This window comes from Podarcis gaigeae, assembly GCF_964106915.1.
Source record: "Podarcis gaigeae genome assembly, chromosome: 15".
NCBI classification, from domain to species: domain Eukaryota; kingdom Metazoa; phylum Chordata; class Lepidosauria; order Squamata; family Lacertidae; genus Podarcis; species Podarcis gaigeae.
The window spans coordinates 16,396,635-16,417,494 of record NC_139692.1 but is presented as its reverse complement, the minus strand read 5'-3'; the positions used below and the strand labels follow the sequence as shown (position 1 = coordinate 16,417,494).

Below are 20,860 nucleotides of genomic sequence, written 5' to 3'. Positions count from 1 at the left end.
GGAAAACAGTAAAAGTACCACAATTTCCCCAGACCTGTTCCGCGTAAGAAATTGGGGGGAGAGAAAGAGAAAGGGTTTGGCATACCCAGACGACTCCGAGAGGTAACGCCGGAAAACAGTAAAAGGTGCCACAATTTCCCCGGTCACACTCCGCGTAAGAAATTGAGGGGAGAGAAAGAGAAAGGTTTTGGTGTACCCAGACGACTCCGAGAGGTAACGCCAGACAGTAAAGTTCCGCGATCTCCTGGCCACTTTCCGAAGGGGAGAATCGGGGTAGAAAAGGGCAGAGTTAAAGCGTACCCGGCCGACTCCGAGGGGCTACGCCAGAAATGAAAGAAGGAAAGTCTGGCTGTCGTGGGGACACTGCTTCTCCACCCCCCTCCCAATGTATTTACTTCAAACCATACTCACGTTTGAAGATGTCCCCCGCGGATCCCGGGATCCTTTTTCTTTTTTAGCCGGCTTGACCTCGCCTTTGCTCCCCCTGGTTGGGCTTTTGGTGACGATTGATTACCGCCCGCAAAGAGGAGACAGGGAGAGGAAGAAGGATCCCTGGGCTAAGGTTGCCCAGTGGCGCCCGATCCCCTCTATCTCCCCTCTCACCTTTGCAGGAGAACCAAGTGTCCCTGAGCACGGTCGCCAAAAACTGTTACAGGAAAAATCCGAGGGCTCCCTTGGACAAAACAAAGACACCAACCAGGATAACTTGGAGCAAAACAGCAGCCTGTAGGCTTGGTCTTTATTGAACTGTTGCAACAGGGTATTCCCCTCACGTGCAGGAGAGAGGAAAGACCCCGAAGAATAGTGTGGAAGGTCTTATAAAAACTTTTGAAATTCCCCTCCTCTAGGTCTAGCCCACCCCCAGAAAGGAGGGGTTGAGGGAGGCATACATTACAGAAAGGAGGTGCTGAGGGAGGCATACATTACAGAAAGGAGGGGTTGTGGGAGGCATACATTACAGAAAGGAGGGGCTGAGGGAGGATTTGGTGGTAACTTGAGTGTCTTGTCACCTGGCTGGTTCCTCCTTCCCCCCTCCCCTTCCAGGAATTTCTAGGAGACAAAGGGGATTTTGCAGTTTCCTGCCCCCTGAGGGAAGATCTGATCAGTGTCCTTCGTTTGAATCCACTCCCATATGCAGGTTCTTTATGATCTTGATTGTCTTCTGTCTGGGATCATCAGGGTTGGCATGGGCAGGGCTCCAGTGTATGTGCTGAGACAGTGAAGGGATTATGGCTGACTAAGTCACCCCCCTTTGTTAGTTCTTGTCATAGGGAGTAAAATAAAAATGGAACAGTGCAAATCCAATGTATGGTTGATTTTCTATGAATTTATAACAGAAATGTGGCGTATGTAGTGTGTGAGTGTGAAGTTTATACAAACAGAATGACTGGGGTGGGGGGGTTCCTGCTACAACATCAACAGGTGCCTGCACCAGAACCTGCTTGCAAGGCAGGGCTCGGCTCATCAACGGAAGAGAGAGCCTCTGAGCATGTGTGAAATGACCCTGTAACCCCCCCACCACCACCTCAATACACACATGCAAGCTTCTCAGGCTTCAGAGTTTGTCATTGTGAAGGCTTCCCTGTTGTCTCTGCCCACCCCGCCAGCAAAGATCTCCTTGCCTCTGTCTTTCATTTTGGCATCTGCCCTGGAACTCCTTGAAATCCTTATTCTTACTGATCACTTGCAACAAATCATTTTAAATTCTTATCCCAGCAGCCTTAAGGTTGGAAGGTATTCACTAGGGCTGAGCTGAAATTCCTCAGAAGACATTTTTCTTCTGAGTGAGTGCCCAATATCTATTTCCCCCCTCACACCCTTAGGGAAAAAAAAGGAAGCCACTTTTCAGAACGTTCACATATTTTCCACCATCCCTGCGCCCTGGAACAAGGTTTGATCTGGGGCACATTAAACTAAAAATTCCTGAATGCTGCAACTTTCACTGCCATCTCTCTCTGAAGAAATCCAGGGAAAGGGTAACTCCTCTGAGTAAGAGGAAACATGATAGATGTGTTGAAATTATGGATGGCATGGAGAAAGTGGTCAGAGATTCCCTCCCCCTCCATCTCATAACATTAGAACTTCAGGACAGAAAAAATTCATGCAGGGCATAGTTAAACTATGGAATCCTCTCCCACAGCAGGCAGTGATGGCTACCAATCTAGGTGGCTTTAAAAGGTAAAAGGTAAAGGTAAAGGGACCCCTGACCATTAGGCCCAGTCGTGGCCAACTGGGGTTGTGACGCTCATCTCGCTTTATTGGCCGAGGGAGCCGGCGTACAGCTTCCAGGTCATGTGGCCAGCATGACTAAGCCACTTCTGGCGAACGAGAGCAGTGCACGGAAACACCGTTTACCTTCCCGCCGGAGCGGTACCTCTTTATCTACTTGCACTTTGACGTCCTTTCGAGCTGCTAGGTTGGCAGGAGCAGGGATCGAGCAATGGGAGCTCACCCTGTCGCGGGGATTCGAACCGCCGATCTTCTGATCGGCAAGTCCTAGGCTCTGTGGTTTAACCCACAGCACCACCTGCACCCCTGGCTTTAAAAGAGGAGTAGACAAATTCATGGAGGATAAGACTACCAATGGCTACTAGCCAGGATGGGTAGTTTGTATATCCTCTGCCAGAGGCATCATGCCTCTGAATACCAGTTGCTGGAAAACACAGGAGAGGAAAGCGCTGCTGCACTCAAGTCCTGCTTGTGGGCTTCCCATAATGGGCATCTGGTTGGCCACTGTGAGAACAGGACGCTGGACTGGATGGGCTGCTGCTTTGATCCCACAGCTGGGCTCTTATGTTCTCCCAGTTCCTCTGACCACAAACAGGGTGGAGAACTTTGCAAGGCCGTTTACACAGAGCACCAGCATTCGCCTTTTGCTTCTGCCACGACTTAAGGAGGTGCTCCTGGTCTGATCATCAGGTAGATGCCAAAAGGGAGAATGGCAACATCTCCTTCTCCCCCTCTGTCGCTGGAGCTAAACACCCCCTGCTCAGCTATGGAAGAATTGAAGTTAGCAGAAAGAGAAAGCTCCTGAGCATGTGGAGAGGGCAACCAGCCCTACACATTGAGGAGTGCTACGTGCAGTCAAACTACAGCCCCAGTTCCTCTGGAAACTACTGCCTGCCCCAGGGAAGTCAGGGTGGAGGCAGCCTCAGCTGGAGCAGCAAGACTGGGAGAGGCTTCCTGGTTTAGCCTGTGGGAGGGAGAGGGGAGGGGAGGAGGAGAAGCAGAGAGCCCTCGTGGCTCCACCTTGTTTAGTCCCGAGCCAGAAGGGCACCTGAGAGGAGTGGCTGTACTCTGCTGCAGCAGTCCGCCTCCTCTCTACTGTCCCAGCGGCTGGCACTGCCTGTGGAGTGTGGACATGTCACCTCGTTCCCAGGGGCTGCCTGGCCCCAGCTGGGTGGGTTTCCTGCTGCTAGGTAAGGACTACAGCCCTGCTCTTCTCTCCCTTTGCTTGTCATTCCCTGCCCTGGGCTCTGCTCTTAGGGGCAAGAGCTCCAAAGCAAGCTGGCAGGCAGGCCGGCAAGCCAGCCACTTTCTGGGCTGTGCGGACAGTGGGAAGCTCACAGGCACTCTTGGACAAACAGGTTTGAGGTGTCTTCCAGGCACAGAGAAAGACTCCCCTCCACTGTCATTTCCTTGGCCTCCTATGGGAATGACCAGGTGGGGGTGCCCAGCAGAGGGCCCAGGGCCAGGAGGGGATGGCCAGTAGTGGTCTCATTCTGTTCAGGCCAGCTGTGCTGCTATTGCCTGCCTGTACCTGCACAATGTGGCCTCAACTCTGCTTTTCTCCAGCTGTCAAACTCCAGCTGATTGTGGACGGTTTATCCTGGTGTGATTGAACAGGGGCTGTGGTGAAAATATTGTCCTGAGCTCCTGTTTATTCTGTGTGTATTTTTTTTCTCTCCTGCCAACCTTCCCCTCCCTCTGGAGGGCTCTGCCAAAAAGAAGGAATGTTTGTGCTCTGCTCAGCTGAGAGATAAAGGGAGGCCAATGCGGGAATGCGGGATCAGTTTCCTCTCCCGCAAGGGCTTGGCTTCTCTGGAGACCCTCCTTCCCTCCCTTGAGAAAACAGACCATCACACCTTTCCCTAATGCAGCACTTTTAAGAGGAGACACTTGGCAGGTTTTGTTTTTTCACGGTTTCGCTTTCCGCGCCATTCCCCTTTTCCATGCCGGAAACCGAGGCCAGAAGGCAGCTGTGTTTTATGCAAGACCAGCCTGGCAATGCCTGTGTCCTAGCATGGCCAAGCCCAGCGCTCTACCCGTTGCATCACACAGCCACAGAGTTCATTCGCTGTGGACGCAGAATGAACTCACGTGTTTTGTAAGCCGGATGTAGGAATCAAACATCTCTATCATAAGGAGTTACTTTACCATGAATCACTTAGAGGAGAAGCAGAGCCCACGGTCCTGGCAGAAGTTTCTTCCTTCTTCTGCAGAGGCAGCTCTTGGCTTTTCCTCCAACCTGACGAGGGTGGTGATAGTAGCCTAGGGATTTATGGATCAGGTGGTCCAGCTGCTGCCCAAGGACAGAGAGACCACTTTGGGGACCTTGCCACCTTCCACCCATGAGTACTGGCTTTGCCTAACTTCTAAAAGAGAGCTGCTTTATTTATTTTATTGTTTTATTTTGTGCATTGATATCCTGCCTTTGTTGAATCATGGTCAATGGGAAGGGAGTGGTGATTCCCAGGGGTCCTTTCACCTGCGCCCTAAGCAGATACAGAGTGCCTTAGCATCCAAACAGAGGCTGCAACCTTTGGCATCTGGGTAAGGGGCAGAGACCCTTTCCCTGAAGATTGAAATTAAGGAGCTTCTCAGGGTGAGCAGGAGAAAGAGATGGGCAGCTAGCAGCCCAGGGACTAACACAAGCCAGCTTTGGGGGATTTTAGGCATGGGAATCCTTTACTCTAGAGCAACCAGTCTCCAAAGCCACTGCTCAGTTTTATTTACTTAATTTATGAATTGCTTTCCTTTAAACATCCCCATGTGACTTAACAATAAAAATAACAACCATGAAAACATAGATACAATCTCAACCTAGTACACATAAAAACGGGGATGAAAATCTCCATTTAGAAGGCTTTTTGGAAAAGGAACTTATTCCCTAGGCACCAAAAAGTCAGTAAATATGCTGCCTGTCTGTTATGTACAGGAGGGGTTTCCAAAGAGTAGGTGCTACACTGGAAGAAGAAACTCATTTTATTTTGGGGTAGCCTTTTCTGCCTGACGGCTGTAGGTAGAAGAGACCAAAGTCCCCCCCCCCCAATGCTTATAGTGTGTAGCAGGAGCCCATCTTCAGGAGCTGAAGCCAGGGAGGGCACTGAGTCCAGCCATCTTGCCATATTTCAGGGCAGTTGAGAAGCCCTCCCCTTCCAGGCTGCCTGAAGCACCCCAGGCTGCCCGAAAAACATCACAAGGAAGGTTTAGCTGGGGCATCACCAACCCTCTCTCTTGGCTCTGGGGGATTACTGGTGCTAAACTGGAATGCTGACACTCGTGTGTGTGTGTGTGTGTGTGTGTGTGTGTGCATACATGCCTCCCCCCTGTAGGGGCTCATTTTCTATGCTTCTTTCCCCTCCAGTGCTCTGGCCTGTGTCAGCTGTGGACATTTACACCCCTAAGTCCCTGGAAGTCCTGAACGGGACAGAAGTGCGCTTGAAATGCACCTTCCGCAGCTATTCCGCAGTTGGGTCAAAGTTGACAGTGTCCTGGCACTTCCAGCCTGAGGAACCTGGCAGATCTGAGTTTGTAAGTTCATCTCTGCAGCCTTTTTGTGGAAGGTGACCTGGGCTTTTCCCCAGGGTTGTGGCCCCAGTTTGGTTCTTGGCCTCCAGAGGATCCTGAGCAGCTGGTATACCTCCCTGTGAAGTTGGGAGTTTTGCAGTCCTGTTTCTGCAATCCTCTCACCACCCATGTGGTGCTCTGAATAAGCACCCTGCACCCTCGTGGAGCAAAGGGGAGTGGGTGTCACCTTGTACCATGGCTATGAAGCTCCAGAGACCAATCACGCCCAATAAAGCAGGGCTTGTAAGTGGCTCTTGCTAATCAAATGTTTACAGATCCTGAAAACTTATAATGTGTCTTGTAATGTCTCTGCTCTGAATAGCTGCAGCTGACATCCATGCAACAAAAACTAGTCCCTGATGGGAAGATGGTTCAGATCCCTCTTTGGAGATCGGCTTAATCAAGGGCAGTTCACCACTGTTGGCATGGCTGGCCCAAGGCATTTTGCTGCCCAAGGCAGAGAACTAAAAAGGTGTTCACCCTCCCTAGCCAGGACCCGCACTTTGAAAAGTCTTGCTGTCCCACTCAGACACAAATCCTCTCCCACGCTTGGTGCTGCCTGAAGGAAGTTGCTTCACTCTGCTGCATGGCCAGGCCAGGCCTGACTAGTCAATCTCACCCATTCCCAGGGAGTATATTCATTTAGAGGACCTCCTCCTCCTCCAGGCCATTCTCAGTTTCAAAATCTCCTGCAGAAGTGGGAGGTCCTATCCACAGAGGACTGAGGTCACTGAAAAGTGGCTGTCATTTAATACCAGCAGTGACAGGCATGATAGCTGGGCTTCTCCTTGCAACTTCCTAGGTTTTCTACTACAGTGAGGAGCCTTTTCCACCCACATCAGGCCGCTTCAAAGGCAGAGTCACATGGGATGGCAACATCCACAAGAATGATGGCTCCATTATCCTTTGGGACACCAAGCCCAGTGACAATGGGACCTTCCAGTGCCACGTGAGGAACCCGCCCGATGTGGACGGTCCGACTGGCGAGATCCAGCTACGAGTGGTGACGAAAGGTTTGTGACTTTGGGGGGAGGGTGCAGGTGGGTTTGCTGGGGGGGGGAAGAGGGTCTGCTCAGTCACCAGTGCTGCTGGGGTACAGGGGCCACTATATCCCTCTTGTACCCCCAACATGCATTTCATCCCTGCACAGTGACTTTCTCAGAGATCCACATCCTAGCATTCATCATTGGCGCTGTCTGTTTTCTGATGATTGTCATCGTTGTCGTGGTTGTCATCTGCCGCTACCGGAAGAGAAGGCATGGAAATACGGAGTCAGAGGTGGAGGAGACAGAACTGTAAGTGTGTGTGTGTGTGTGTGTGTGTGTGTGTGTGTGTGTGTGTGTGTAAGGAAGCTGGCTAGAGGCAATTTGCCTGGCCTTGTGGGAACCACAACTGGTCCCTTGGCCGTCACAGAAAATGGACACCAACTGTTCATTGATACAGGTAAATCACTCTCTTCAAAAAAAGATGAAGACGATGACCACACAGCCTTGAGAGACAGAGCAAGGGATGGTTTGGGGCTGGGATCAGTAAGTAATGGCTGCAACAAGGAACCAGGAGTGCCAGAATTCACTTGCCTGGATCCCATGAAGCTTTAATGGGTCACAGGCGAGTGTCAGTGGGCCGGGTTGTTGACAGGCTCTGGTGAACCAGGGAAGTTAAAATGAAAAAGGCTGAGTCTCTACACATGTGGCAGAATGAAGGGGGCCTGAGGTGGGAGACCATAGAAGCATCCAGCTGATATTCATCACTTCTAAAAGACTGCATTTTTTAAACTCCTCCTAAACATCTTAGAATCCAAACTCCTGAAGGGGGATTGGTCTGCCTGTGTCTTGAGGTCTTCAGCCCAAACCTTCACTCAGGTGTCTCCTTTATCTGGTACTCAACAATGAAAGAAAAGGCTTTTTCAGTGGTGGCTTCCCAGCGGGGGAACATCCTCCCAAGTGAGTCTCGCCTGGTGCCAACACTGAAATCTTTTCAGCCCCAGGCAAAAGTGTTTGCTGTAAATTAGTTTTATGAACTGTGTTTATTGCTTTGTGCTTGAAATGATTATTGATTGCATACCACCTGAAGTCCCAAAAGGATGATAAGCTGTATAAATATGTTTTATAATAGATAAATAAAACCTCCCTGCCAATGGAAGTTTAGGCCACTTGGGGAGAAAAGTTCTACTCCACTCCACTCCCAGCTGTGCTAGTTTCCCATCGCAAGCAGTTTTCATTGTAGGGCCATTCAAAGTTGGGACCCACACCCTGCAGCTACAGTTTTCAGTGTGGTGCAGGCCATTCTGCTATCTCGTTCTTTTGCTACGTATACAAGGTGAAGGAAATTCATTGCAAAACATTTTGATGGCTTTGTGTCGAAGTGGAGGAAAATTCGGGCCAGAAACTGAACTGAGTTGCTCCAGAACTGCCTGCAAGTGGGGCACATTTGCTGTGGTACTAGCACAGGCTTGTGACCTACACAGTGAGCACCGAGTGACAGTGACTTTGGCAGGACCCAGGACAGCTGAGCTTCACTAGCTTCTAGGTTGGGGTTGGACCTCCTCCTGCTGCTCCTCACTGCCTCCCAAATCCAGGAGGGACTCCCACCTTTCATTTTACACAACAGCCTCTTTTTCCCTCCCTGACCCCGAGGCCAGAGAACTTGGCTGGATTCCTAACTACTGCCTTTGTTGCATTTGATAACAGGCCAGAGAAGGAGAATTTGAAAGAGACGGAGAAGCACCTGCTGGAAGAGGGAGCCTAATGTGCCCGGTAGGTACTTCTGGCCTTGCCCCTTTCTCCAGAAGGCATTTCTGTCACCAGGTGGGTGGTAGAGTCCAAGGTGGGTCAGCGGAAGCCCAGTGGAAGGCGTCTCCATCTAGCCGTTCCAAATGTTTGGGGAAAGGGCCACAGCTCAATAGCAGAACACCTGTTTGCAAGCAGAAGTCCCCAGTTCAATCCCTAGCACTACTTCCTGGTGGGACTCGAAAAAGACCCCTTGTCTGAACCCCTGGAGAGCTGCAACTAGCCAGTGCAAGCAGTATTGACCTAGATGGGCCCAATTTTCTGACTCTCTATAAGGCAGCTTCCTGTGTTCCCCCATCCCTGCAAGAAAGAGCACTTATAGGAGCTTTTAAATAAGATCTAGTGCTTGAGTTTGGCTTTTTCCTTTTTCCTCCACTCCCCTTTTCCTTTAGTGTTGTGCCATTTTTATTCTAAACCCGAGTGAGGGTAGGGACTATTTTATTACTGATTATTGAAAACAATTCTGGTCGCATTTTTGGGGAGCTGAGAACGTTGTCACATACCTTGTGGATAGAGGAATTGAAACCTTTTTTTGCAACTTGTTGGCACACCCCTGCAGTGTTGCCTTTGTTGGCCTAGGTTGAACCCATCACCCTTTCAGTATTGCCCTCAGGCTCAGGGGCGAAGCCTAAGAGTAACCTGTCTACCTGTCTGTTCTCCTCACAGGTCTACTGCCCACCCCCATAGGAGCTGGAGGCTGGTTCTTCAGAGTTCTGGATCAGAGGTGGCGGATGCCACAAGACAGCTGTCCCCGATTCCCTTGCCTTAGAGAAGTGCATCATCACTGTTATCTTCAAAGACCCTCCACCAGCTCTTGGTGGAAAGACTTTAAGGCTTGGCCTATAGCAGAGTTTGGCAGTTCCTAGTGATGCTATAGTGTGTGGGGTGTGTGTGTGTGTCATGGGGGTGTGTGTCCCCCAGCCATGGCCTGGTGCATATATGTGGGGAATTATTCCAAGCAAACTACTGAAAGGGGGGGGGGCCCTCCATGTACAACTGTTAGAAAAGGCAAAGACTCTAACACACAGCCTTTTTCTCAACCAGGACTATGCCACTCTTGCACAAATACAGTTTCTGGGGAGCTCAGCCTGGCTAGACTCCTGAGGCTTAAAGGATAATAATAATAATAAATTATTATTTGTACCCATAGAAGCCCTCCCTACCCCTACACAGCTAAATTTGCTGTTAAACGGAGAATAGAAACATAGAGTTGAAAAGGACCATCAGTGCAACCCCTTGCAATGCAGGAATCTTTTTGACCAAGGTGGGGCTCAAACCCACAACCATGAGATTCTCCTGCTCTGCCAGCTGAGGTGTTGCTCAGAGTCACAGCCCACAGTGCTCCAATCATCCTCTAACCAACAGTTCAGTATCCACAGTAGCTCCAGTGTCTGTAGGGTTGGTCAACATTTTGAGCCCAGGAAGAAAGAAGCTGATGATGGGTGGGGCAGCTGGGTTTCTGTTGCTTCACAGTGAGCCATCACCATTCCTTTCCCTGCGCACGCTGCTCCCCATGCGCAAGCCAGGATTCTCTTCTTCCTCCTCCTGGATTTCTTGTATCTGGAGATGCAAGTGGAACTTGTCCAAATGCTGCGACAAACCCCTCCTCCCGCAGAACTTGCACCCAGGGCCATTTGCAATTCAACAGCTTTCAGGACTGGAGGCTTTTCAGGAAGCCTCAGCCAGCCTCTCTCTGCGCTGTATATTTATTGCTCAGCAACTGCCTTTCAGCGCTCCAAACCAGGCCAGTTCAGCCTCTGCTTGCCCCACTATTTGGGGAGGGGGCGAGGTCACATTTGTAGAGCCCCTTCCTCCTCTGCTAGAGGACCTGCCCTTCCCCTGCCAGCCTGCCTTGCCGGGGAGCAGGGGGTCGTCCTGGGCCCCCGAGTCAACTGCCAAGCGGGCCCGGTCCGCTTCTGGATATGGAAAGTGGTCGGGGGAGGGGGCACCTTGGAGGCGCGGGACGGTTTGTGCTTTGCCTGCCCGGCCCTGAAGTTTAGTTGTCCGTAAGAGTCTGGTTACGCAATTGTATGTAAATAAGTTGTATTTCACAATAAAAACCGTAGACCTTTGGAAGTCAAGCGAACTTTCAACCTGCTTTTGTAAGGGTTTTTTCCGGGCTTCTCGTGGGGAAATCGGCCTGCCGGGAGGCCCCTCTTCCCGCGGCAAGGTCTCAGCAGAGGGAGGCAACGCGGGCCGCCGGCGCCCTAGAGAGAGAGGTGGCCTGGCGACGGCGGCAATATCACTGCTCCGTTTCCCGCTTGTGGAACCGGTGACGCCACAGAGCGCTCGGATGACTCAGTCGCGACTGGCGTCCTTTCGGCGCCTCTGAGCATGTGCCGAGTGCCGGCTGCTGGGCAGGGAGTGTCTCTGGGCGGCCATTTTGAGCCTCTCCCCGCCCTTTCCGGCCTCACCTGGGCGGACAGGTGTCGTCCGAGGAAGTGGCGAGGAAAATGGGGCTCTCGCGGAAGAAGCCTGGCGGTGGGGTCCTCCTGCTTCTGTGGGGTGAGTGAGGGGCGGAGGCGGGAGCGGGGCCCTTCCCTTCCCTAGCGCTGTCCTGGATCTCGGGCTTGGCTCTGGTCCTGAGGCCGACCCGACCGAGAACAGCCGCCCGGGCCTGGTGCCAAACAGCGAGGAGCGCAGCCAGGTCTCCTCCGGAGCAAGTCGACTCGGGGTCCAGCTGGCTGCCTGCCTGCCTGTCGGCGGTACGGGGTCAAGGGAGACATTGGGGTGCGGCGAGGGCTCCCTTCGTGGTTTCCAGCCGGGAGCGAATCGGGGCCAGAAGCCTGGTGCCCCTTTGCCTGCTGCCCGGGGAAGAGGTGCACGACCAGCCCGGCCAAGGGAATTTTCTACCCGGAGACGCGACTCCGCCAAGTGGCGGAGCGAGGCGACGGGGCTCGGCCCTCCCGGCTCCTGTAGGGATGGTGGACCACGAGACTGAGCTACCCTGCGGGGTTGTTGTCAAGAGAGCAGCTGGCCCAGGCCCTCGAACAGGGGGGAAAGCCAAACAAATGCCCAGAAGTCGTTGTCGTAGGCTGAAAGAATCACTGATGGGTTGTACTGAGTGCTTTTCTTACTCCGAGTAGACCCATTGAAATGAGTGACCCATTGAATAACATTAGATCTGCAGCATTGGATACAGTGAAAAATAAAAATCTGTCCCAACAAGAAAGAAAATGGGAATTTCCCTCTGAAGTGGAGTCTATAAAGCACTGAGACTGGCACTTCTAATGGAACCCACACCAATCCTCCCCACCCCAGACTAAATGTTTACGTCTCTGCCTCTGGGGCTGGTGTTAGACATTGTGCTGCCATAGGCAAAGGATAACCTCTGCTTCCAGAGCACAGCAGCCTATCTGGGGGGGGGGGGAGACCATGGGGGGCACAGGACCATCCTTCCAAGACATTGCTACTGCTCCCCCTTGTCATCTGCTCAAGGCAGTTTCTTCTTTTTGTCAAATGATGGGGCCCCTTCTCGCCACCTGCTGGTAGTTGCTATGTCTGGAGGCTGCAGAGCACCAGAAAGTGCTGGTTTTGGGAGTCCTTTGTGGCTGGTTTGTTGAGTTCCTGATCTCTGCCTGGCCAAGGGAAAAAACGGTGGGTGGTTCCTTTGCTGAGCTAAGCACTTCCTGCAAAGTGGGTCTGACAGAAGAGGGAGAAGCAGGAACTCTTCCTGTCAACACCTCTGCGCTCCTGCTCAGGTGACTAACCCACCTCTTGGGGTTATATTTTGCAGCAGCCCTTGCCAGAGTCCACTCCCTGGAGATCCAGGCTGACTCAGACGTCCAGGCCTTTGTGGGTGAGGCTGTGATCTTGAAGTGCTGGTTCAAGTCCTCCTTCCCAGTCACAGAGAAGCTCACCATCGATTGGACATACCGACCTCTTGCAGGGGGCAGTTTGGAGCCGGTGAGTGGTGCTTTCACTGTCTGCCTGCTGGCTTTTGGCAGAGTGGCACATGTGCCTGCCACTTCTGCTATGGTGAGTGCCACTGGTGCACAAGGTGTATATGGTGGCAGGTGCGCAGCAGAGCCTTTATCTTGCTGTTCTGGGAGTGCCAATTGAATGGCTTTTAGTATCCCTGAGATCATCATCCTTCCTGCAGAAGCATGAGCCTACCTTGCTGGAATGTTGCTGCAGTGAGATTGGCTCATGAAAGGCCTTGAGCCATTGGCTCTTGGCTGTCATGGGATGTGATACTCACAATCTTTCTATATATTTTTTTAAAAAAATAGTTTTGTATTTGATTTTACAAGTGCGGAATTATAACAATACAAAATACATATCCATATTTAGAGACTTCTCCGAATCTCTGGACTTCCCACCTTCCCCTCCATGGGTCCAATTGTCAACCTTTTCGACTGCATGTTGTTCCATAATCCAGGGAGCCAGGCAGAGGGCCTTCTCGGTAGTGGCACCCGCCCTGTGAAACGCCCTCCTACCAGAAGTCAAAGAGAAGAACAACTACCAGACTTTTAGAAGACATCTGAAGGCAGCCCTCTTTAGGGAAGCTATTTAACAGACTACTATATTTTAATATTTTGTTGGAAGGCGCCCAGAGTGGCTGGGGAAGCCCAGCCAGATGGACGGGGTACAAACAAACAAACAAACAAACAAACAAACAAACAAACAAATAAATATTATAATAATAATTTCTATATCACTCCATTTTGTCCACAGTATCTGCTACATTGCAAGTGTTATTGCAGTCCTGCTAATGTTTTCATCTGCTTACAGTGGTCTCCCAGACAAATTATAATTTTTCCCCATTCTTTATTAAAGTTTTGGTCTTCTTGGTTCCTGAGCTTTCACGTCAGTTTTGCCATTTCGGCATAGCCCAACAGCTTAGCTTGCCATTCTTCTCTGGTAGGGACTTTGTCTTTTTTCCATCTCTGGGCTAGTAGCATCTGTGCGGCCATCAGTGTTCACTATCTCTAAACTCTTCTAGATCTTCCACTACCAGTCGAATGCCTATCCAGCTAAGAAGGGCACCTTCCGTGACCGGGTATCCTGGGTTGGAAACGTGGCCAAGCAGGATGCTTCCATTAGGATCAACAACCCAACGATGGATGACAATGGGACGTTCACCTGCGCTGTGAAAAATCCCCCGGATGTGCAGCATAACATCCCCCAGACTATGCTGACTGTCACTCAGAGAGGTAAAGCAATATTTCTAGTCGTCGTGGCCATGGTGGTTCTGCCTCCCCACCTCTCCCAAGCCTTTCCTGTCAAGAGCATTAAAACCTTGTTGCTGTTTCCTGAAAATCCCAGCCTCTTAGTGCCATCTCCCCTCTGCCATCCTCCACCAGTTGCATTTTCTAGCACGCACTGCTTCAGGAGAATGGTAAGACAGGCCCTCATTCTACCCTGGGGGCTGCTGGGTTGAGCGTCAGATCTGCTCACTTCCTGCCTTAGTCCCCAGAGGCTGGTGAGTACAAAGTGCAAAGAGAAGGGGTGGGGCTCACTCACTGTATCTGTGTGAGCCTGCAAGTAGGACCTGTTTTTTGCCATGGTGAGAGGCAAGTTCTTTGGGGTGTCTCTTCCCTTTCCTCCTTTTGGAGATTGCAAAGCCTGCTAGGCCTACAGAACCAAAAGTTTATTTTGAGTCGTTCTTATTTTAACGTAGAACCGTGGCTAAGGACATAGACTGCCACCTCAGTTTTATTTGGACTGGTGTCAAGTGCCCATTGCTGAAGAAGAATGGCCTGATGTGACCGAGAAACAAATAACTCAAGACAAAAGCAACATGCCTAAAACAAAGAACTTTAATGACGTATAGAAGTTCAGAGTCTGTGTTTCTCTGATTCTTTCTCAGTTCTACGATTGGTACCTGCAATTAATTCATGCTAATTACAGTGGACCCTTGGGTTATGTTACCTTCAGGTAACATAACTTTTGGGTTGCGAACGCGGCAAACCTGGAAGTTTCGCCCCGCGCGCATGCGCAGAAGTGTTCTGTGCGCAGAAGCAGCACCTCTGCTTATGAAATTTTCGGGATGCGCATGGACCCCTGGAATGAATTAAATTCATATCCAGAGGGTCCACTGTATAAAACATCCATACGTTTATTCAGTTTATATTGTATTCCTGCTTTAATTTTCTTCATAAGCAATTTTCTTTGTTTTCTATAAGTTACTTTCTTTTCCTTAAATTCCGTAATACTATTAAGCTTTAATAAGCTGATGGATTTGTTCCAGTCACAAAACTGAGTCTGCTGCGGATATCCCTAGTTAAGCTTTCATGTTTCACCATGTTTCTGCTGAAAAATTCAAACCCCGATGGGAAGACTCAGTTAGCATTTGTGCATTGGCCAGGGATTAGCATGGTATGTGCTTACCTCCCATCTTCTGTTCTGGGGACTGGCTGTGATGCCTCCTTAATTCAGCATTTTGCCTTCTTTTCTCACATGGGTTGGAAACTCAGTTGTGGTTTGATCCTGGGTGTTCCCCTTGGAACCTCTGTTCCCCAGAGGCCCAGCCTGCCCTTCTGGTGTGCCTGTGGCCTGATTCCTGCCTCTTTCTCCAGGGGCCTCCTTCCAGCTGACGTCAGCTGGGCTTCTCTCCATCCTGGTCTTCCTCCCCTCAGCCATTGTGGTGGCCTTGCTCCTGGTTCGAATGGGCAAGAAGCTCGGGGTGCTGAAAAGCAAGAAGAAGTGCAGCTACAAGAAGTCCTCCATCGAAGTCTCTGAAGAGTAAGCACTTTGTGTTCTGTGCTTAACCAGGGAGAAGCAGAGAGAAGTAGCGTTTGAGGAGGGGAGGGCTGCCCTGAGAGTTCTTGTTGGGCTCCCAGGGCTTGTACTCAAGCTCACTTAATGGAGATTAATGACACCACCCCATACAACCCTCACCATGCCCATGTTCTCAGACCAAGGGGAATATAATGAGCAGAATATGTGGTTATTGTGGAGCAGCTGATTCAGACTGTGAACCCTCCATAGGGCATCAGCAAGTGTTTTGATGATTGACTACTGCACCTGGTGCCTCAAAGGCATGTCCCACCTACTGTCAGCTCCTGCATAAATCTTGGGAGCCTGGTGGTCAGCAGTTGTTGATCCACCTGAGGAGGAGCAGGTGGTGGTCTCCTTCATTGGAGGTTTTTAAACAGAGGTTGGGTGGCCTCCTGTCAGGGATTCTTTAACTGTGATTCCTGCATTGCAGGGGGTTGGACTAGATGGCTTTGGGGGTCCCTTCCAACTCCACAATTCTGTGAACAGCAACCCCATGGAAGCTTTGTGGCAGATGCAGGGGGCAGGGTAGGGCAAGTCTGGTCAAGCATCTCCGGTGAGGAGCTGCTTGTCAGGATAACTGGGTTTCTTTTGGAGGGGATGGGCAGAGGTAGAGCAAGCTGACTGACACAGGTGTGCAGCTGGCTGCCCTGGGGGTTTGAGGGGGGCGGGTGCCAGGCAGGCAAAGGAGACACATGCTGGACTCACCTCTGTGCTCTTCCTGTAGACCTGAGCGACCTAAGTGCAAGGAGAGGCTGGCCGCCTGGTGTCTGCGATGTCTGGTAAGCAATAGTCCCATTCTTACACACAGCCAGTTTGACGCTGGCAAGATAGCAGGGAGGGCAAAGCCTCTTGGGCCTGCCATCAAATTCCCATTCATGCCTGACCCAATCCAGAGGCCAAGATTGAAGTCTCCTACCTTTGCCGCTGTAGGTGTCAGAAGGGTGGAGCTGTTTGTGAACAGGGCTGGCCTGGGGGAGTGGGTTGGTGGGCATAGGAACAAACCCACCCGCAGATACTACCCATTGTTTCCATTTGCCCTTCAGTCATGAGAGGTAGGGTAGAGGCATGCTAGTCATCTGGCCCTGGAGAACCTCCCTCTTTCCCTCCTGCCATTGCTAGCAGGTGCACCATTTTGGGCAGGGGCTGCAAGGGGGATAGGAGAGCTAAGTGAGAACCATTTCCTGTTGCAGCTGGTGTCCAGGGTGGGGGGGCATACTACAGCTTCATCTGAAGTACCCTCCCCCCTTTCATAGGGCTGGTCCTGCCATTAGGCTTGAGTGAAGCAGCTGGCTGAGGCAAATGATTTAGGGCAAACTTGGTTCTCCAGCTGTTTTTGGACTACATTTCCTATCATGGGAGTTGATGGGAGTTGTAGTCTAAAAACAGCTGGAGACCCAGGTTTGGGAAACCCTGGTTTAGGGTCTTGTGAAAGGGCAACAAATGGCCAGCGATTTAATCCATTATTGTATTTTTAGTCTCAGAGAGAGGCCCTTTCAGGTTTTTCTCATTCAGGTGCCAAAATGACTTGCTCTATGTACCTTGACCTGGGGGAGGAGACACTTACTGTTCCACCACAGGTAGCAAAATGTCTTTTTGGGCCAGCCCTGTTTGCCAATGAAGCAAAGACCAAACATTAGATGGGTGGGAGAGTTGACTGTCCCTTTTGTTTCTGAACATGAATGTTTGTGTGGTTGGCATGTGGAGGTTTTACTATGTGATAATGTTGTGAAGCCCACAAGTGCACATGCAGGCTTCAGGCTCGTGGGCCTGAGCTGCTGAGGATTTTAGCGTCTCTGTGCTGGTGTTTAGCCAGAGTATGCAAGGAGGTTGTCAGCAAGAGTACAAAATAAGACTGAGTTGAAGGATCCCGTTGGTTACACAAGGAAGTGGCATTGCAAGTGTGTGCCCTGGTCTAAGAGTCTGGCACAGTTGTCCATGAATCTAGCTTTGTGTCTCAGTCCATTTCCCACAGTGGTCTCATCCTCATATGGAGGTTTCTGAAGAAGACCAGGGTGTACACTCTGGCATGCTGGGCCTGTGTGTGTGTGAGAGAGAGAAGAGGGGGCGGAATCTAACTGAGCTTTCTTGCAGACCTGGGTTCAGTGAGTTGCTTAGCACAAAATCCTCCAACTCATTTCTCCAGCAGTAAATTTCTGCCAGGTGAGGCATTGGGGGGGGGGTGTCTTGTTGGCTCTGTTGCTTGACCTTTTCTTCTTGTATTCTGTTCAGGATTCAGAAGATGAGGATCCTTACTGACTTGAGGACAAAGGTATTTTTTCTGAATGCCATCTGAAGGCCAGCAGGATACATCCCAGTGATTCTTCAATGAATGGAACTTTGGCGCTGGACTTCATGGTGTCAGGAGGGCTCTGATGGTGTGTGTGGGATCAGGTTCTACCTCATGTTGGGGAGCATCAAGATGTTACAGCTTCTCATTGGTTGGTGTGGCTCTTGCCCTGTTTCTCTGGATGGAGAATGCAGCCTGCAGCTGTCTGTTTGGACTGTTGGGTTCTGGGTAAGATGACCTGTGCTGATTGACACTCTTGAGCCGCTGCTTCTCCACACACTGTGTTGAACTCAGTCACCCTTTAGCACTTGACTCGTGAAGGTATTACTTGGTCCTCCTCCTCCTTGCCATATTTTTGCACAAACCTCCCGTCTATTTCCAACTCCCACAACAGCAGCAGCAGCAGCAGCAGCAGCAACAACAACAACAGTAGCAACAGCAGCAACAGCAAGAACAAAATGTTTGGAAATGGTGTGGGCACCTTGTGTTTGGTGGCCAGTTACCACCGACATGGAGAAAGGGCTGGGCTATATTTGAAGCAGGCAGATGTTAGCGCCTGCAGTGGCTTGGAGAGAGTTGGGTGGGTATTCCATGGCTCAAGGTACCAGAGAGTTTCACTGTGCTTTTCTTTCCAGGGAGAGAGAAGGGCCACTGTGTGATCTTCTCCTTTGGCTGCTGCCCTTGGCTACTGGTTCAAAGCCAAGCTGGCCGTAGGCATTGGAACCAGAGCAGGTAATGGTGGGGGGACTGGGCTTCCTTGTGATGAAAGCCAAGTGTGGTGGCTGGTCTTGTGCCACATGCCTGGGGCTGGTATTACATTCCTAGGTTCAGGCAACTTGGAGCTAAAATGTAATAAGAGCCTTCATTTGGAGATCCATGCACACCTCAGGATGTCCCCCAAAGGCACAGGCATTTGGAAGGCCCTGGGACAAGACTCTAGAGCAGTGGTTCCCAATTAGCTAAGTACCATGGACCCCCTACTTTTGAAAATGTTATCTCTATGGCACGTGAATGGTGCCATGGACCCCCTGGGTGGGTTACACTGCCTCACTGGGGTCTGTGGGCCACCGGTTGGGAGCCCCTGCTCTAGAGGACTGTTCGCATTTACTTACAGAAGAATTTCCTCTTTGTCAGCCTGACTTTCCTCTCCAGAATTGCTGCTTGTGTATGTGCAGATGCCAATATGTGCATTGTCTCCTCCTCTTCCACAGACATTCATTCCTCAGTGGGGCCTTTTTGTGGATAGGGGCTGGGGGAGGAGGATTCCCATCTCTCCTGTAGCCAATAAACATCTTTTACCAACCCAGTCTAATGGTCCTTTTTGTTCTGGTCAGGAGTGGGCGGCAGGCAAGCTGTTGAAAGAAAAGGGGTTTGCCCAAAGTGGGCAGGGCCAGAGCTAGCATGCATGCAGCAATCAATCAATCAATCAATCAATCAATCACACAGTAATGCCTATGCTGATTGGCAGCTGCTAAATTTTCTCCCTGGTGTTGCAAAGAATTGAACTTGAGAGTACACCTCTCACAGAGGCAGTAGATTTCTGATTACCATTTGCTGGGAATCAGAAGTGGGGAATGTGATTGCATTCGGGTCCTGCTTGCTGGCTTCCCATAAGAGGCATGTGGGTGTCCTCTGGGAGAACAAGATCCTGGATATCACAGGACCTCTTTGGCCCGATCCAGCAGGCTCTTCTTAGGACCTTCTGCAAGCAAACAGAGGTTCCACCACTGAGCTGCAACCCATCCATTAGGGTTACCAGAGTTTCCTGGGGACAGTCCCTGGATTTGCAAATAAGTCCCTGGACAAATTCCATCCCAGAATGTTCCCGGATTTCATCTAATGTCCCTGGGAAATGCAGTAGCGGCAGTCTCAGCAGCCTGGAGCAGTTGGCTCTGGCTGGCTTCAGGAGCTGCTTGGAAGTCCCCATATGATGTTGGTGCAGGGGCTCTAAGATGCAGCTTCTGGGCTGCTTCCACCTTCCCTGATCCCAGCAACTGAGCTGTGAAGGGAGGCTTCACACTGCCTATCAGAGCAGCATCCCAACTCCTACTTGCATGCAAGCAGGAGCGGGACGGGGATTTCTCAGCTGTGAAGGAAGGCTTCATGCTGCCTGTCAGCTTGCTTGCAAGCAGGAGGGGGTAGGCATCACTCAGTTAGGCAACAGGAAGCCTCCCTTCCCAGCTTAGGGATCCCCGCCCCCTCCTGCTTGCACACAAGTAGGAATGGGATTGGGGCTGCTCTGATGGGAAGGGAGGCATCATGCTACCTGAGCTGCCACCACTGCTCTAGGCCCTCCTTCTCCGCCTTCCATGCCTGACCCACCCCACATCGCTTCCCCACCACCACCACCACCGAAGAACCAACAACTCGGGCTGCCCAGGCTCATGGAGAAAGGAGATAGAATCCTTGGAGGAAGGAGAAATGTGGTTGAGGTCAAGGCGGCGGCCATCTGCCACTGCCATTGCTGCAGCATCAACATCCCGAATGTGTAATATTTATTTAGTTATTTAAAGTGTCCCTGGGTTCATTGAAAAAAATCTGGTAACCTTACAATACATGTGCCCATAAAATGCACACATACGCATACAGGCTCTACAAATTCCAGCAACAGGGCATTGCTTTCAATTGGGGGAAGGGGGGTTAACACTTTCCCTAACTACATCCCATCCCTCCCCCAAATGCTCCCCAGTGCATCTGTTAGGCATGAAAGAAGTATTTTATAGGAACCAAGAGGACAAAAACTTATAAAAAGAATGGGAAAAAAATATATTTTATTTAAGAGAGCACTGCAAGCAGATGGAAACATTAGCAGGATTTTAATCTCACTAATGTAATGTGACAAACATTATGGACAATATGGATTGATATAAAATATAGACTATGGAATAATATGCAGTTGTAAATGTTGACAATTGGACCTATGAAGGGGATGGGGGTAAATCTCGAGTTTCAGAGTAATCTCTGTATAGGGAAATGCATTTGTTATAAAATAAAAATGATTTCGTTGTTTGAATAATTTTTATTAACAGGCCAATCAAATCACATTAATTCCAAATTACATTAGTTCCAAATTATACAGCCAAATTTTTTTTTGTTGGGGGTATCCATACTTCGAGCTCCGAAAGGGATCCAAACATCACTCTTGCTGCTGCTTTAATTACACAGTTCTGTCCAGTTCTGTCCAGATAGTCTTTTTGTTATTTTCCTCATCTTCTTGTTATCATATATTCCTTTCTTTGTGATCTCCGATAATCTTCACAAGTGGGTTGAA

At 50.5% G+C, this 20,860-nt stretch overlaps 2 protein-coding genes across 3 annotated transcripts; both read left to right on the top strand.

The window, feature by feature from the left end:
* The first annotated feature begins 3,249 nt into the window (after nucleotides 1-3,249).
* MPZL2 (myelin protein zero like 2) lies at nucleotides 3,250-10,665 on the top strand. The gene is made up of 6 exons (XM_083713825.1): nucleotides 3,250-3,419; nucleotides 5,588-5,754; nucleotides 6,593-6,803; nucleotides 6,941-7,085; nucleotides 8,481-8,546; nucleotides 9,246-10,665. The coding sequence occupies exons 1-5, from the start codon at nucleotides 3,362-3,364 to the stop codon at nucleotides 8,536-8,538; spliced, it is 639 nt and encodes a 212-aa protein (XP_083569951.1). The 5' UTR covers nucleotides 3,250-3,361; the 3' UTR covers nucleotides 8,539-8,546; nucleotides 9,246-10,665.
* On the top strand, nucleotides 10,657-18,891 carry MPZL3 (myelin protein zero like 3). Of its 2 annotated transcripts, none has more exons than XM_083713814.1 (6): nucleotides 10,657-11,084; nucleotides 12,316-12,485; nucleotides 13,525-13,735; nucleotides 15,101-15,266; nucleotides 16,027-16,081; nucleotides 17,532-18,891. In XM_083713814.1, exons 1-6 carry the CDS (start codon nucleotides 11,033-11,035, stop codon nucleotides 17,556-17,558), a joined length of 681 nt encoding a protein of 226 aa, XP_083569940.1. In that variant the 5' UTR covers nucleotides 10,657-11,032; the 3' UTR covers nucleotides 17,559-18,891. The 2 variants fall into 2 exon arrangements, with proteins under 2 accessions (XP_083569940.1, XP_083569941.1); XM_083713815.1 differs by having other exon boundaries at nucleotides 10,702-11,084; nucleotides 12,319-12,485.
* The last annotated feature ends 1,969 nt before the right edge of the window (nucleotides 18,892-20,860 follow it).